The sequence below is a fragment of the Micropterus salmoides genome, unplaced genomic scaffold (genome assembly GCF_014851395.1).
Source record: "Micropterus salmoides isolate LMB-PRFRI ecotype aquatic unplaced genomic scaffold, ASM1485139v1 Ms_hic_scaffold_15, whole genome shotgun sequence".
Lineage (NCBI taxonomy): Eukaryota > Metazoa > Chordata > Actinopteri > Centrarchiformes > Centrarchidae > Micropterus > Micropterus salmoides.
Genome location: NW_024040596.1, coordinates 15,778,277 through 15,792,859, shown reverse-complemented (window position 1 = coordinate 15,792,859; position 14,583 = coordinate 15,778,277). Strand labels below are relative to the sequence as shown.

Here is a 14,583-nt window from a genome sequence, read left to right as displayed (position 1 = left end):
GAATAATGTTCTATAACACACTGGCTATAATATGACACTAACACTGAGGATCTGGTGATTTGTCTCCACAAGAGATACTCACATCAAATGGCATGTCATTTTGGACTAAAAGAAAAATATCAAATGGTAAGTCTGTAATTACAGCATCACTTCTCACTCTTAATCGTAGGCCAAAGTTAATCATAGTTAAATCAATTACGTGATTGGTTCATTCTCAATATTTTCCAGCGATCACACTGTGGGGCACAATACTTCATTTCACCGGCAAAAGGCCATCACACAACAATCAACACATTTTAAAATTAGAGATTAGATAGAATTCATCAACCACTGCAAAATGAAATTTCTCATCATTGCTGAGACCACAACAATGTAAAGGTTGAGAGGACTTGAGTGCACTGAAATTGCATAAGACTTACCCAGTTTTAAAGTCAAAGTCTACAGCCGACTGAGAAGCATCCATTTAAAACTTGTGTTATATCAAATTTACATAAATAAGGAACCATTGCAGTGGTCACCCTGCAACCGCACCGTCCATCTAAACTCTCCTCTCTATCGTGCCACAGCTGTGCAGCTATCCCACAAATTTTGTTGATGGTGGGATAATCTTTTGGACTCTGCTGTAATGTGCTCACATAGAGCATCATCCACTGCAGGTCTTGCTTCCATGTTCTCTGTGTCCACATTTCCCTTACCAAACCATCATGAATCTGGCATGCCTTTCTCTGATATCTGCCCGTTTCATATTCAGGAATTGTGGTACCAACACTCCCTTGTAGTATAATAGTGTTTTAAGAAATGACACTCCATGAATTGCACCTACAAGCTACTGTAGTTTTGACAACATGTGATAGGCTGAACTAAATGTCATAATGAATTGACTGGATCTATAGATTGATTTGTTTTTAATCCCTTTGGCATTAAGACAAGGCCAGACTGTAAATTTACTGTCTGGAAGGTTAGACTGAATATGGAACATTGTGCGCAATGATAATGCTGACACTGCATCTGAGAGTAACACAAAAAGGATTTTGATCACCAGCGCCAACTCTGTTTGCCACTGGATCAATAACAGATAATCAACCCTACACATTTGAATTCTGTGAGAAACCGCAGAGATATACAAGTACTGTTGCGAGAAAATTAGTTATCGATGTGGAGTATTTCATACAGTTGTGCCCAAACAGTTGAGAAAAACTGTATGTAAGGTCTGCATGGCACCCTGGGTCAAAACTGGGGTAACCGCCTCTGACAAGAAATTGAGCTGGCTCTCTTGTTTTCTCAGGCTGCTTTAGAGAAAGTTTTCTAATAGTTAAATTCATTCTGTTTTAATCACAACATACCTGCTGGGACGCATGAACAGCTGGTGAGTATGACCGTAGAGCCAGAGCAAATTTGAGGAGATTAACTTGAAGATCTGTGAGAAACTGGCCGGCCTTCTTAACGATCAAGTTGTAGTACGAGCGCACAGACTCTGCAAGACACATCAACATTAGGAACAATGAGACTTTTTAGAAGAGAAGCATATCTGTCGTGGTTCAAAATTATATAAAATCTGTTTAATACAGAAGTTGCACCTCTACAATCTAAGCAAGTGCTTGGTTTCAAACAACATACCTCCTTGCTTGTATACAGTGAGCTCTTTCACAGTGTCAACAAACTGCCAGAATTTCTCATTCCCATCTTCTCCAATAAACTCACTACACAAAAGAAAATGGAAGTATTAGTCAGCATTAGTCAGTTACCACAGTATGTCCCTAAGTAACCATTTTCTGATTGCCCAACGATTAGCACTACAGACCACATAATCATTTTATATTTTCAGGTAATAATTGTGCCCAACTTGTCTCCAGTTGTGGTTTGACAATGTCCTTTATTAGGTATCACAGAGCATTACATAGAACTTACAGCCATGAAATAGGTTTTGATTACAATCAGAATATTTTGACACCTACACAAGAAACACAACAAATCATATGTTCATAATCAAAAGTTTGTAGAATAAAAGAGATAAAAAGAGAACTTTATACACAGCAAATTGTTAACAGTTTTAACAACAACAAAAGAACTTCCATGCTATTTATAGCTTCCTGCTATTTAAGACCATTACGTATTAATACTAAAGCTATGATCTTATTTACAGAATTGTTGTCTTTTAGGATGGAACGTTTTTTTGACTAATGAGAGTCAATTTAAGAATTATTTTTCCCTCGATACACAACTTTAGGGAATTACAATCTTAAGATGTTCCCAGCCAGAAGCAACAAACAAGAAAAAAAAATGTATTCAAACAATCTGAATCATTTGTGTTTATTTCCAGGGCCATAGCTTCTGTCAAGGACAATTAGGTCATGATCTCTGCATTTTTAGTGGAGATGTTTGAATATCCTGGGAGGAGTTAATATTCTACGATTTAAATCCTATACATGATGGGGTTTTTTAGTACTGGCAGTGTGCAGAAGACGCTGAAAAACCATTTCACCAACATGCTGGGAAATTAAATTTAAACAAAATATAACTTAGCAATTAACCCAACAAACAAAATATGGTGAATAAATTTAATCCTGTTCAGTGGTGAGTTCATTTTTTGAGGGTGTAACTTATAAGGTGCATTTTTGTATATCCCTGTTTTTGTACCACATAAAACGTTACACGTCCAGGGATGAGTACCTTGTCTCCAGGAGGAAAGGCGTCATGCTCCACTTTGCTTTTAGACTGGCAGTGACATCTTTGGGTGCTGATATGACATGATGTATGTTCAACAGCAGCAGTGACAGCACAATGACGTTCCTCATTATATCCAAAGCGACGTAACATGAACCTACAGTGGCAGAAAGCAAACACCAACGCCGTCAGCACGGTTCCTTTGCCTTTTGAGATGTGCCAGTCAGTGCCACGTAGAAACGTTACTCTAACGTTAAGTTGTCTAAACCACAACACCGGTGCACACGTCTACAAAACACTCACAGTACACCAATGCAGACGATGCTAGCTACACGAGAAAAGCACGACATTAGCTAGACCGACTTATAAAATACCGAAGGTTCAGAGGGGTCAGACCGAAGTTTACTTAGCTGTAGCACAGAAGTAAAGTGCCCTGCCGTGAATGAAAACGGTTCACTAGCGTCATTTAGGGAATAAGGTCTAACGTTACAAAGATCTCTTGCTGCAAACATATAACAGATGAAACAGGTATGCAGAAACATACATAACCAACGGTTACGGTGTTGCAAATTATTACCCCTCACCCCGTTAGAGATGCTGACCGCTTCCATACAAAGCAAAGGGCTTCAGGTAGGTATTTTGGGCAGCTAACAACCCGTACAGCTAACGTTAGCAAGTTGCCGGGGTGCCGCGTATTGTGGTGGCTCCTGCTGACCGGTATTCGTTTATGAACAACCGTTATATGAAAAATTAGGGATGGCGTATAATTATTTTAAGGACAACTTCTCACCGTGTTTACATGGACACAATTAGGGACAGCGAGTGTAAAGTTTTTATAAATCGGATGATAAAGTTGGAATTTATTCTGGCACAGCGGTAGACAGCTAAAGAGACGCTGGAGCTCAAACACTTCCACTCCACACTGGCGCATGATGTTGGACCAACACTGTGAGTGAGTGTACAGAGCTGGGCAGAAGTAGGCTACTACAGTAAAATGTATATTGTTAAAAATACAAAGTAGCCTACCCATCAGATTAAAGAATTTAAAATGAGACAAAATACTGGTGTGCTTTAGAATAATAGGCCTACATGTATTTTGTATTTTCAAAATACAGGAAACATTGGACATTCTAATTTAAGTTACACAAGGCTGTTGAGAGTTTAAACCCTGCTGGAAGGAAGAACACAAAGTTGAATGCTACTGTATCTAAGCAAAACTGTAAAAACAACAACAACAATATAGAAAATACTCTTGTACAGTAGGGAATGTTAAAACGTGTTCTCTGCCATTTCAAAGACATGTCTGTTGAGACCTATGGTTGAGACCACCTCCTTTTAGACTTATAAAACGTCTCTGTTTTTATATACAGTCTATGGTTGAGACCCACCCACTACAGTTAGGAGCCTATTTAATTGCCTTTAAGAACAATAAACTTTTCAAATATTTCTGTTGTTAACCGACTCATGTACAGATGGAGTATTATTCCTGCAAATGAGGACAGTCTCAAACGGAGCTGAAGAAGGGAGAATTGTGTTAAATTAGAGTAAAAAGGCTTGATCAGTTCATACTTGTTGCACGGTTTCATATTCAGTCCAGCCATTATACAGGCTACGTTTTGACCGGGTCTGGGTTTTTTTGTGTTTTATGAATTATGAAGAAAGTATTTTGAAAATACAAAATTACTCCAATAGGCCTACTTTGAATATTTAGGGGGTAGTCCAGCAATTTTGTATCAGGTGTTCAAAAAGTTGGTGTATTAAGTAGATGAGGCTGAGATATTCTGATTTATAATCCTATGGGTGGAAAAACTCATGCAGACTGGACCGATCTAACAAACTGTGTGACTGTCATTAAAGATAAGATGGGGGCCCAGAGGAGTAATAGCCTAATTGTGAGTGTCTGGTGCCCTGTGATAAATAAAAAATGTAACTTTAGTTTTGTCCTGGTGTAGGCCTAAATTTGCATTGCTATACTGCAGCCTATATTGAACAGTAAAATGAGCAGTGACTGATGGATTGGGTACTCTCAGTGTTTCCACTGGAGTCCTATACTGTAAGAATGGTAAATCAGTGCAGGAGAGGCTGAGATATCCTGATTTATAATTTGTATGAGTAAAAAAAAATTAGGCAATTACACTTTCATTAGATCCTCCCTTCCTGGGAAAAGCTCACTTCTTTGGAACTCCATGTGCCCAGCTTGCGAGGCAGGCTTTACAAAATGTGACGTTCCCCATCCCAAGCAAAGATAATAGTGATGGCATCACAGAGTAATGTTCGCAGACTTTGGAAAGCTTCCTCCAGAGCCACAGAAGACATTATACAACTGTTTTCACAGGCTGAGTTGTGCTTCCAGTAAACTGATCCTCGCAAATAAAACAGGTGGAGAAGGGTTTAACCAGTCACTTTACAGTTTCATTTAAAATAGGCTATTAGCATTGATGTTTTGGGTATTTTGGCAGCTGGCCACTGGCAGCATTAAATGACAGATCAATTAATTAAAAAACAACTGAACTCATAAAAAGTATTGGTAGCACTGCTTAATTAGGCTATAAGTCTATGATAAAATGAGCTGTAATGAGAGAAGAACACAAGAAAAAATTATGATAAATAGATAGATAGATAGATAGATAGATAGATTGATAGAATTTGCTGTATCTGAATTAAACTGAAATTATTTCATCACACACATACAACTAAACTTTCTTCTGTAAATGGTTCCAATAGACTATGACCATTATTTCTGCAAATAATGCAGCTGTTTCACTTTTAATTGGTTCTCCCACTACTGTCCTTTCAACAGATATTAAACATTAAATTGGGCTATTTAAAAAGACTATAACCTAAGCAGAGGGATAGTGCTATCTCTTTAATCACCAAAGGTCACACTCAGATGAATTCAAAAAAGTTACAGGGGATTTGATAGGTTTAGGCTATGTGTGGTTAAAGCTACATATTGTCTCAGTTTCCGTGTGGGCTTCTGGCTTTGTACTGTGTTCAACAAGATTATGGGATGTACGGGATGGGATGTGGGCTAGAGCTCTCTCAGCCCAACCACGACGAGAGCATAACGCATATTTGTCTGCTCGGATGCAGCAGCATCCTCTCAGAAAGCACTGCTTCAGTCAGACCGCCTCAGCCCGCCGAGGATGCTGGAGGATGCTGCCGGAGGATCAGCCCAGCAGCCCGAGCCGTGACACATTTCTGCTGAAGTCTTTCGCCGAAATGAAACAGGCTGCGATTTAGACTGGGATCAGCACGGAGGCAAAAAAAAAAAAAAAAAAGAGCCTATAGAGAAGGGGTAAAAGTAAAAACTCTCCTCAGCTGCCTCATCTTCAACTTGATTCCGGGGCATGCATGGGAGTCGTCGGCGCGGATGCGGCTGTGCACCGGCTTTAGAAGTTGGACAGACAAAAATCTGAATGCCATGACTCTTGGATTTGGACAAGTGCAGACGGCGTGCAGCATTTTGCAAAACAAAGGTGGACTTCTCCTTTTGTCCAAATTATGTGTCCTCGGAGGTTGTTATCTGATCAACATGTGGCACTTAAATAATAGGTACCTTTAGTGTATGCTGTCTAAGGCATGGAAGAATATTGATCCCTGAAGAACCCATGGGTGCTACTTTTTAAATGGAATGAAGACACTACCTTGATATGATGGATGATAGACCCAGTAAGCTCATCTTGGTTCCTATTTTAGCTGTCCTTTTTGTTATGATAGGTTACCAGTACATATGCCCCGCTGGCAGCAATTCGTGCCACTTTAAGGCTGGGGAGAAATTAAGGGGGGTAAGCCTACTTTCCACCCCGTATCAGGACAGCGATGATTTCGACCGAGATCAAGACCTGGAGGATGACAGCCCTCCTAAACTACCGTCCAAATTCAACTTCACCGAAAGAGACCTTGACAGACACGTGGAGTTCAACATCAAAGGGGACGACGTGATAGCGTTTTTGCACATCCAGAAGACCGGAGGAACCACTTTCGGGAGACACTTGGTGAGGAATATTCGCTTGGAGCAGCCGTGCGACTGCAAGCCAGGACAGAAGAAATGCACATGCCACCGACCAGGGAAAGCAGAGTCCTGGCTTTTCTCCCGCTTCTCTACTGGATGGAGCTGCGGACTACATGCAGACTGGACCGAGCTAACGAACTGTGTACCTGTCATTATGGATAAGAAGGATGCCCAGAGGAATAAAAGGTATATTCCCAGTGTGTGTGTGTGTGTGTGTGTGTGTGTGTGTGTGCGCGCGCGCGCGCGTGTGTACGGGGCCACAGAGCAAGTGTGTACAAAACAGGCATGCAAGACACTTGCTACATGCTTTGTGGCCCCAGATTCACTGCAGCCCCAATGATGAATTAACCAGTAACGTTTAATTTTCTCCTGATGTAAATTTGCATTGCTTAATGTCTTGAACAGTAAAGTGAGTGTAAGGATGGATGGGGTGGGCACTCAGTTATAGAAGTTTATTCAGGAAGCCAGGAGCCATAGAGCTCCAATTCTCTGTCATCAGTGCATAGTGACAGATTAGTCATTTACTGCAAGCTTCCACAAGAAAACCAAATGACACTGATTGTAAAAAGAAATATAATTACAACCAGTCACCCAGCAATCAGTTAGCTTACATTTGTGGTAGGTGGGTGTGTAAGGTGTATGTGAGACTGGAGACATTGTAGCACAAAACGCTGTAACAACATTTAACATACTTCCTTCCTTGACCTTCATACTGTAATTTGTCAGAGTTTGTCCTTTGTGTTCACATCAGCCCTTCACAACGAACATGCTCCTGCACAGCTGTGCCGGTGCTGTTACTCTCCCGCTCTGTTCCATTAACCAGTTGTACTGAACCATTTACACAACTCCTCTTTCGCAGCAGAAGTGAATTGTTGGTGAACCTGCGGTCCAAATGTTCTACTGCCCTGCAGTGATTTCTGTCACCAGATCAAAGCTCCAGTTGCGCCTATTGAAAATTGACGTTTATGGAGTTTATGAAAGCGCACACATTGAGGGTTAAAGGGTTAGTGACTGATTTTCTTTGCTGAATTTTCATCCTTGTGACGGTATCCATCTCTGTTTGAATAAATTGTCCAAAGTTGGGTTGTATGGTACTTAATCTGACCCATACACCAGTAGGTCTACACACTCCCTGCATCCTTGGTCCCCTGCACCCTTTTGAAGTGTTCATGTTGGCTTACAGAACCAGAGCACTACTGTCTCTACATTTGTACCATTTTATCTTAGGACTGTGTTCAAATAATCCCGAGATGTTTGGTTTGGTAGATGTACAAAAGTTATCTGAGAGGAAAAGAAAAGTAGAACCAGTTCATTTGAAAGGCATTCTCTCTACAGTAATTTCTGTTGTAATTGCAGTAGAAAGACATTTGCAGTTGCTTGTACTAATGTGATAGAGATGCAGTACAATTACTAAAGGGGGCGCATTGTAATGAAGTAGCCAGTGCATGAGGAATGTGCGTGTGTGCGTTTACACTCAGTGTGGATGTGTGTATTTTCCAATACTGTTAGTGTTTCTGGAGTCAATGATTCTTAAAATTGCATTACAGTTTAGGTTATTCATTAAAGTAGCATGTTAAAAGTCTATTATCCAATTAAATGTCCTCCAAGATACTTCCCTGTGTACACATCGGATAGGAAAAGCAATGACCAAATGTCTTCTCACACAAGCTGAATTTTTGAACTGCTGAGAATTTCCTCCTCTGTTTAAAAAAATACAATCTTACACTGAAGAACATGAGCACATGATTTATTTCTGCTGTGCAAAGTGTTTCCTTTACTCAGGAAAGAGCTCACTGGATGCGACAGCTCTTCATTTCACAGCTGCAGCATCTATTCTACACTTAGAGTCCTCTCATCCCTTGTTCTTTAGTGGGCTCCTGCGGTATCTATTCTGAGATAATTCTGCCTCGACCGAGACTGTTGGCAGACACACAGTGTTAGACCCCCTCGCCAACCAGCCCCTGCACACAGTACATTTATGAAGTGAGATGACTAATAGTATTATGCAAATTTCATTTTCATAATCATTTTGTGTATGAGCAATGCCTTAATTAAAACATCTTAAATGGCATAAGTTCAAAGTAAAAAAAAACCTTTGGACAATAAAGATACAATTATCCACTTGTTTGAAAAATCTTTACTCCACCTAAGGGTGCAACAGGGAATACTAATCGGACATGTATCACTGCCAAATTCAGATGGCATACCCTTGTTTTGCAGTTGAGAGCCTCTCAGATTGAGTGGCTGTCTTTCCGCAGTGCATTCACCTTGCCAGCTCTTGAGATGGCAGTAAGAGGGTGCCGTGGTGGGCAGCGATGGCACTGCCTACATGGCATTGCGTGGCCTTTTCAGCCGGGCAGGGCGCGGTGCGCGGTGAGCCAGCCATGCAGCCCAGGAAAGGTCAGGCGTGTCAGACTGGATCAGTGTGCGTGTCCTGCAGCGTGGCTCCTCTGGAGTGTGCTGTCAGTCAGGGGAGAAGTGGAGCAGGCCTGTCTGTTCTCTTCAGGGGGCTTTTTGGGGAAACATACTTCTAAGTTCTGTCCTCTTATGTTGCTCTGTGGAAAGCATCATGGCATTACCTTGGCTGCTGAGTCAATATGGCTTGTTGAGTAGGTTGTTTTCCTCTCAGGCACTGAGGTGAGCTGATTATGAGGATTTCTGATTGTTACATGTTCGTTAGGTAACTGTTTGGTCTGAAGTAACTCAGGTAGATGTATTCAATGTGACACTGGGTGACAAAAATAGGAGCTGATTTTCAAATGGTACTTGCATGGAGCAACGACTGAGTAAATCAAGTATTGAGAAGTGTCTTGCATGTGTAGTAAAAAGTTATAGGTCAGCATCAGAGAAGTATTTGATGTTGCTTTCCACTGAAATGAGAATGAGCTTATTCAGATTCTCTTTGCAATATCTCACCATCAGTTTCCATCCTGGTGCAGTCAGATCATCTGTCACTGAGATTAAAAAAACAACAACAGCACAGCTTTATTGTTATGGCTACAGGTCTGAGGTGAGGAAATTTGATTATCAAACATACAGCCTGAAGTCCCTACAGTGAAGCATACGCAATATTCCTTGAATAAAGCAGCAGTGTCCATGTGGAAATGTATGTATAATCATTGTTGTTTAATAATTACAGATTTTGTTTTGTATTTAAGCAGCCAGCAACACTTATTTTTAAAAGTCCTCTGCAGATGATATAAAATTGAATATTTCATGATAACAGTTTGACACTACAGTAAAATATTTTTTATCAAATCATCCCACATAATAATTATGACACAAACCATTTGAGATATTATTCTGCAGACTTGCCATTAATAGCAGAAGAGCCACATGAAGCCTTTGTCACACATTAAAATAACTGAGAAGAAGCTTCCATGTAAGCACTCAACCAGAACACAAAAACATTCATGTATGCGTGTTAACATGCTTCTTCAGTAGAGGTGGCACAGACTTTTACATGACACTCTCCATGAGTGTGAGTTTAGTGTAATCTCAAGTTAAAATCAGGAGGGGATGAAGACAAAGAAGTAATGACCAATTCTACCTCAGTCTCTCATTTATTCCACATTCTTGTTCATAACTTTAATAATGCACAGCTCCCCTGAAAATGTGGTATAATATCAAATCATATGGCTTTCACAGGTGGTTGACATGCATTGAAGCACTGAGATGGAAACTTGATCTTGTTGTATGATTGACATACAAATGAACAGAATTAATCAGGGTTGTCCTTTTTGTTGCATAATGTGGTGGTGCTGCTGTTGACAACATCTCTTGCAGTATGTGTCAGTAGAGGATAGAGTCATCGGAATTAAGAGTTTGTTTTGCTACAAAATTTCGACATGTGGTATTTTGGTGCCTTTGAATTTGTGTCTAACTGATTTTAACTGTGTATATATCTCTCCTTGTCCTTTCACTGATTTCTAGGAATGTAGGAAAGGAATGCATCTTTGGTGGAACATCTATTATGCAGATTTTCGTAGTTCAAGAGCCTTTCAGAGCCAGACAATTAGTCATTCATATTTATTTTTGATCTTCAAAGTCCTTACCTCTGCCATGCAGGTTATGCGTTCAGCTCTGTTTGTTTATCTGCCTGCCTGTTTATCAAGAGATATCTTGATCACTACAAAACAGATCTCAGTGATTTCATTAGTTGAAAATGATTGCGAAAAATGACAAGGTTTTGGTGAGGATAGAGTTACATAAGTCCTGTATTGTCATTACAACCAAAATATATAAAGTTTGTGTACCTGGATTCCTTAATTCCATTCATTTCAATTCAAAATAACATTCTTCCTGCAAGTGCAACTGTATGCAGCAGCCCACCACCCAGGTCAACAAATACACATAATACATAAGGTTACTCACAAAGCCAAAAAACTCTGATAATAAGCACATGTATCTAAATAGATACACGCCAGTGCATACCTCTAGTTTTGTAGTTCTTAATTACAAACCAACAAATCATCCTTGTTTCTTATGAAGGTATATTTGTGTCTTTTTAAGCAAAAACATTTTTTGAGAGCATATTTATCTCACTGCAATCAAAAATCAAGTTTGTTATTAAAAACAAACAGGCCTTTTTTGTGTCACAAAAAGTTTTAATTGCTAATTTGTCCTCTTTTATTGCAAGTCAGAAAGTTTTCCCTTGCCAGTCAGAAAGTTTCGCAGGTTAAACCGTTTTGCAAATGTGAGAGAGTTTTGCAAGTCGAAAAGTTGAAAAGAGTAAAAAATGCTCGAAATAAGAGATTCTATTGGTGGGTTTGACTGACCAATCATGGGTTTGCATTGACTGCATGGCCACAACCTCAATCCCCTTGCTCGCTCCAACCTGCACTCCGCTCTACTGGAGAGACAGAGTTGTTATGTGTACAGGCTAGATGGAGGTAAGTTGACATTATGACTCTCATTTCAATTGAAATGATTGCTAGATTACTTCGAGATATTAGGTTATAACTATTTAACTTGCGAAACTTTCTGACTGGCAAGGAAAACTTTTTGACTTGCAATCAAAGAGGACAAATTAGCAATTAAAACTTTTTGTCACACAAAATAAGGCCTGTTTGTTTTTAATTACAAACTTGATTTTGTTAGAAAGTTGACTTCACTATGTAGCTGAGGCAGCCATCACAGAGTTATTTGACATTTTGCTACATATTTAGCAGGTACACTTGAACTTCTGGAACATTCACATGGAAATGTATACATATTCAGACCAATAAAAATAATATATAGTTTTGTGTTAGTCCTTCTTGGACAATATGTACAGCTTTTTTTCCCTGTTTCATTTCATGTTCCCCCTCTAACTGTGGCCTCATGGTAGTTCTATGCATATGCTGATGTAGCAGTTTTTTATCAATTATAAAATCTTCATTAGCAGCCTTCTTGTTGCTTATGCATAATGAATGCTCAGCTCAGAAGTACAAAGAGACCAAAGCCAAAATTTGAGTACAGTACGGACGCTTCTCGATACTCTCCTTTGATGAAACAGAGAGAGAGAAGGATGTGCCTATAGAGCAATGACAGAAAATGCCCTTTGCTGTGATTCTGGATAAGGATGTTTAGATCACAGTGTCCTTGAGGTTTTTATGTAATGTGGACTAATAAGCTGCCTTGAACATTGTGTATATTCTTATAAAGAAAAGACGACATGAAATAATTTTATTTTAGATGTTTTTTGTGAAAAATGTGCTTTCTTAATGATATCACTAACTGAAGGATGTTTATTTTAACAGTTTAGTTCCTGTACATTTAATTTAAAGGCTGCTTTATATAACTAATTGCTGTCAGTCTTCTGTAAGGTGAAGGGAAATTATTGTGGTCACATGTGGTTCTATTCCAGCCTGTTGTAAGTCACCAGTGTTACCATTAATGGCTGCTCTGGCTTAATTGGAATAGTGAATGATGGGTAGCAATACTTTATGAGAAATATCTGCTTTGCTGGGATCATTCTTTATTCATCACATTACTTGTATGTAAAAATGCAACTGTATAAGCATGTAAAGCTACTGTATGTGTACCTCACTTACTGAATCTGTGGTACTGCGAAACTATTAAAGCTCCTGACTAAATGTTCTTTCCACCAGTCATAAAAATAACATTTCTACAACAATTCTTCAGGAGTAGTAATAGACTCTTGTTACTTACCTGGCACACTGACGAAGTGTCCTAATACTTGGCTTATTAACACCGCACATCATATTTTATTCATAATAAGTGATGCAGAGAGGGCTGCAGTTACTTCATGGTCGTTACCACTACAGCTCTTATCACTGAACCATGCATGTCTCATTCTATCTACTACCTGCGTAAGACATCTACCAATGTTGTGCATCTCCCTGAATCAGCACTTGGGAGGGAGTCATTACACACCTGACCCAAATTAACTTGAATGCAGGAGAGCTGTTGTATTTTACATTTTGCCAACTCTTTCTTTTGTTGTTGCACAGTATCTGGGCACTTTGTCAGTTTGAGTTCATGCTCAACTTAAATTAGTATTGTTTTTTCCTAGGAACCTACATAGTTGCTGGTCACAGTCCATTCTTAACCTTGGAAAAAGCAGTTGAGAAAATAATCTCACATGGAGCATCTCTTCTGGAGCTTTAAATCATAATACATGATGTTCATGGATGGAGTTTGGCGAGTTGTTTTTCTGAGCACTTATCTGACACATTGTTAATTATGTGCAATGTGAGAGGTACTCATAGTGAGCAACCTACAGAGAATTATCACTTGAATCTGCAACTCCGTTCAGCTTTACAGCGCTTTGTAGTTAGATTTAGCTTGTTGTTTAACTTCACTGTTTTGGTTCACTGTCACCGCTCTCATAGCATTGTTTTTGGCAAATCTAAGAGCTTTAAAAACCCACCTACAGTATCTCACAAAAGTGAGTACACCCCTTTTTGTAAATATTTGATTATATCTTTTCATGTGACAACACTGAAGAAATGACACTTTGCTACAATGTAAAGTAGTGAGTGTACAGCTTGTAAAACTGTAAATTTGCTGTCCCCTCAAAATAACACATCACACAGCCATTAATGTCTAAACCGCTGGCAACAAAAGTGAGTACAACCCTTAGTGAAAATGTCCAAATTGGGCCACCATTTTCCCTCCCTGGTGTCATGTGACTCATTAGGACTCAGGTGTGAATGTGAAGGCACCTCATGGCAAAAAACTCTTGGAGGATCTGAAAAAAAGAATTGTTGCTCTACATAAAGATGGTCTAGGCTATAAGAAGATTGCCAAGACCCTGAAACTGAGCTGCAGCACGGTGGCCAAGACAATACAGCGGTTCAACAGGACAGTTTCCACTCATAACAGGCCTTGCCATGGTCGACCAAAGAAGTTGAGTGCACATGCTCAGCATTATATCCAAAGTATGTCTTTGAGAAATAGACATATGGGTGCTGCCAGCATTGCTGCAGAGGTTGAAGGGGTGGGGGGTCAGCCTGTCAGTACTCAGACCATACGATGCACACTGCATCAAAGTGGTCTGCATGGCTGTCGTCCCAGAAGAAAGCCTCTTCTAAAGATGATGAACAAGAAAGCCCGCAAACAGTTTGCTGAAGACAAACCGACAAAGGACATGGATTACTGGAACCATGTGACCAAGATAAATTTATTTGGTTCAGATGGTGTCAAGCGTGTGTGGCGTACTGTGACATACTGAAGCAGAGCATGATCCCCTCCCTCCCTGAGACTGGACCTCAGGGCAGTATTCCAACATGATAACGACCCCGAACACACCTCCAAGATTACCACTGCCTTTCTTTTTTTTCCTTTTTTTTTTAAACCTGTCCTGCCCAGCAGCCTGGTATAGAGTATGATGAGCTGGATACCATATTGTGCTAGACAGACTTTAACAAGAGAGTATTAATATACTCCTTTGTCTGTTT

At 39.8% G+C, this 14,583-nt stretch overlaps 2 protein-coding genes and 1 long non-coding RNA gene across 5 annotated transcripts in view; 1 reads left to right on the top strand and 2 right to left on the bottom strand.

Moving 5' to 3' along the window:
* uggt2 (UDP-glucose glycoprotein glucosyltransferase 2) overlaps positions 1-3,360 on the bottom strand; it is a 40,946-nt gene extending 37,586 nt beyond the window's left edge. For all 3 annotated transcript variants that reach the window (XM_038720587.1, XM_038720585.1, XM_038720586.1), the window contains exons 1-4: positions 3,249-3,360; positions 2,671-2,821; positions 1,618-1,700; positions 1,344-1,474 (exon numbers count right to left, since the gene is read on the bottom strand). In XM_038720587.1, the coding sequence (XP_038576515.1) occupies positions 1,344-1,474; positions 1,618-1,700; positions 2,671-2,795 (339 nt within the window). In that variant the 5' untranslated portion in view covers positions 2,796-2,821; positions 3,249-3,360. The remainder of the gene's footprint in view (positions 1-1,343; positions 1,475-1,617; positions 1,701-2,670; positions 2,822-3,248) is intronic.
* Positions 3,360-14,583, top strand: part of hs6st3b (heparan sulfate 6-O-sulfotransferase 3b) — a 71,008-nt gene continuing 59,784 nt past the window's right edge. The window contains exon 1 of the mRNA XM_038720589.1: positions 3,360-6,865. Coding sequence (XP_038576517.1) covers positions 6,318-6,865 — 548 coding nt within the window. The 5' untranslated portion in view covers positions 3,360-6,317. The remainder of the gene's footprint in view (positions 6,866-14,583) is intronic.
* On the bottom strand, positions 9,107-12,922 carry LOC119904143. The gene is made up of 3 exons (XR_005444655.1): positions 12,833-12,922; positions 9,596-9,633; positions 9,107-9,234 (listed from the first exon to the last, which is right to left on the bottom strand). It is a non-coding gene; the product is annotated as an uncharacterized LOC119904143 (long non-coding RNA).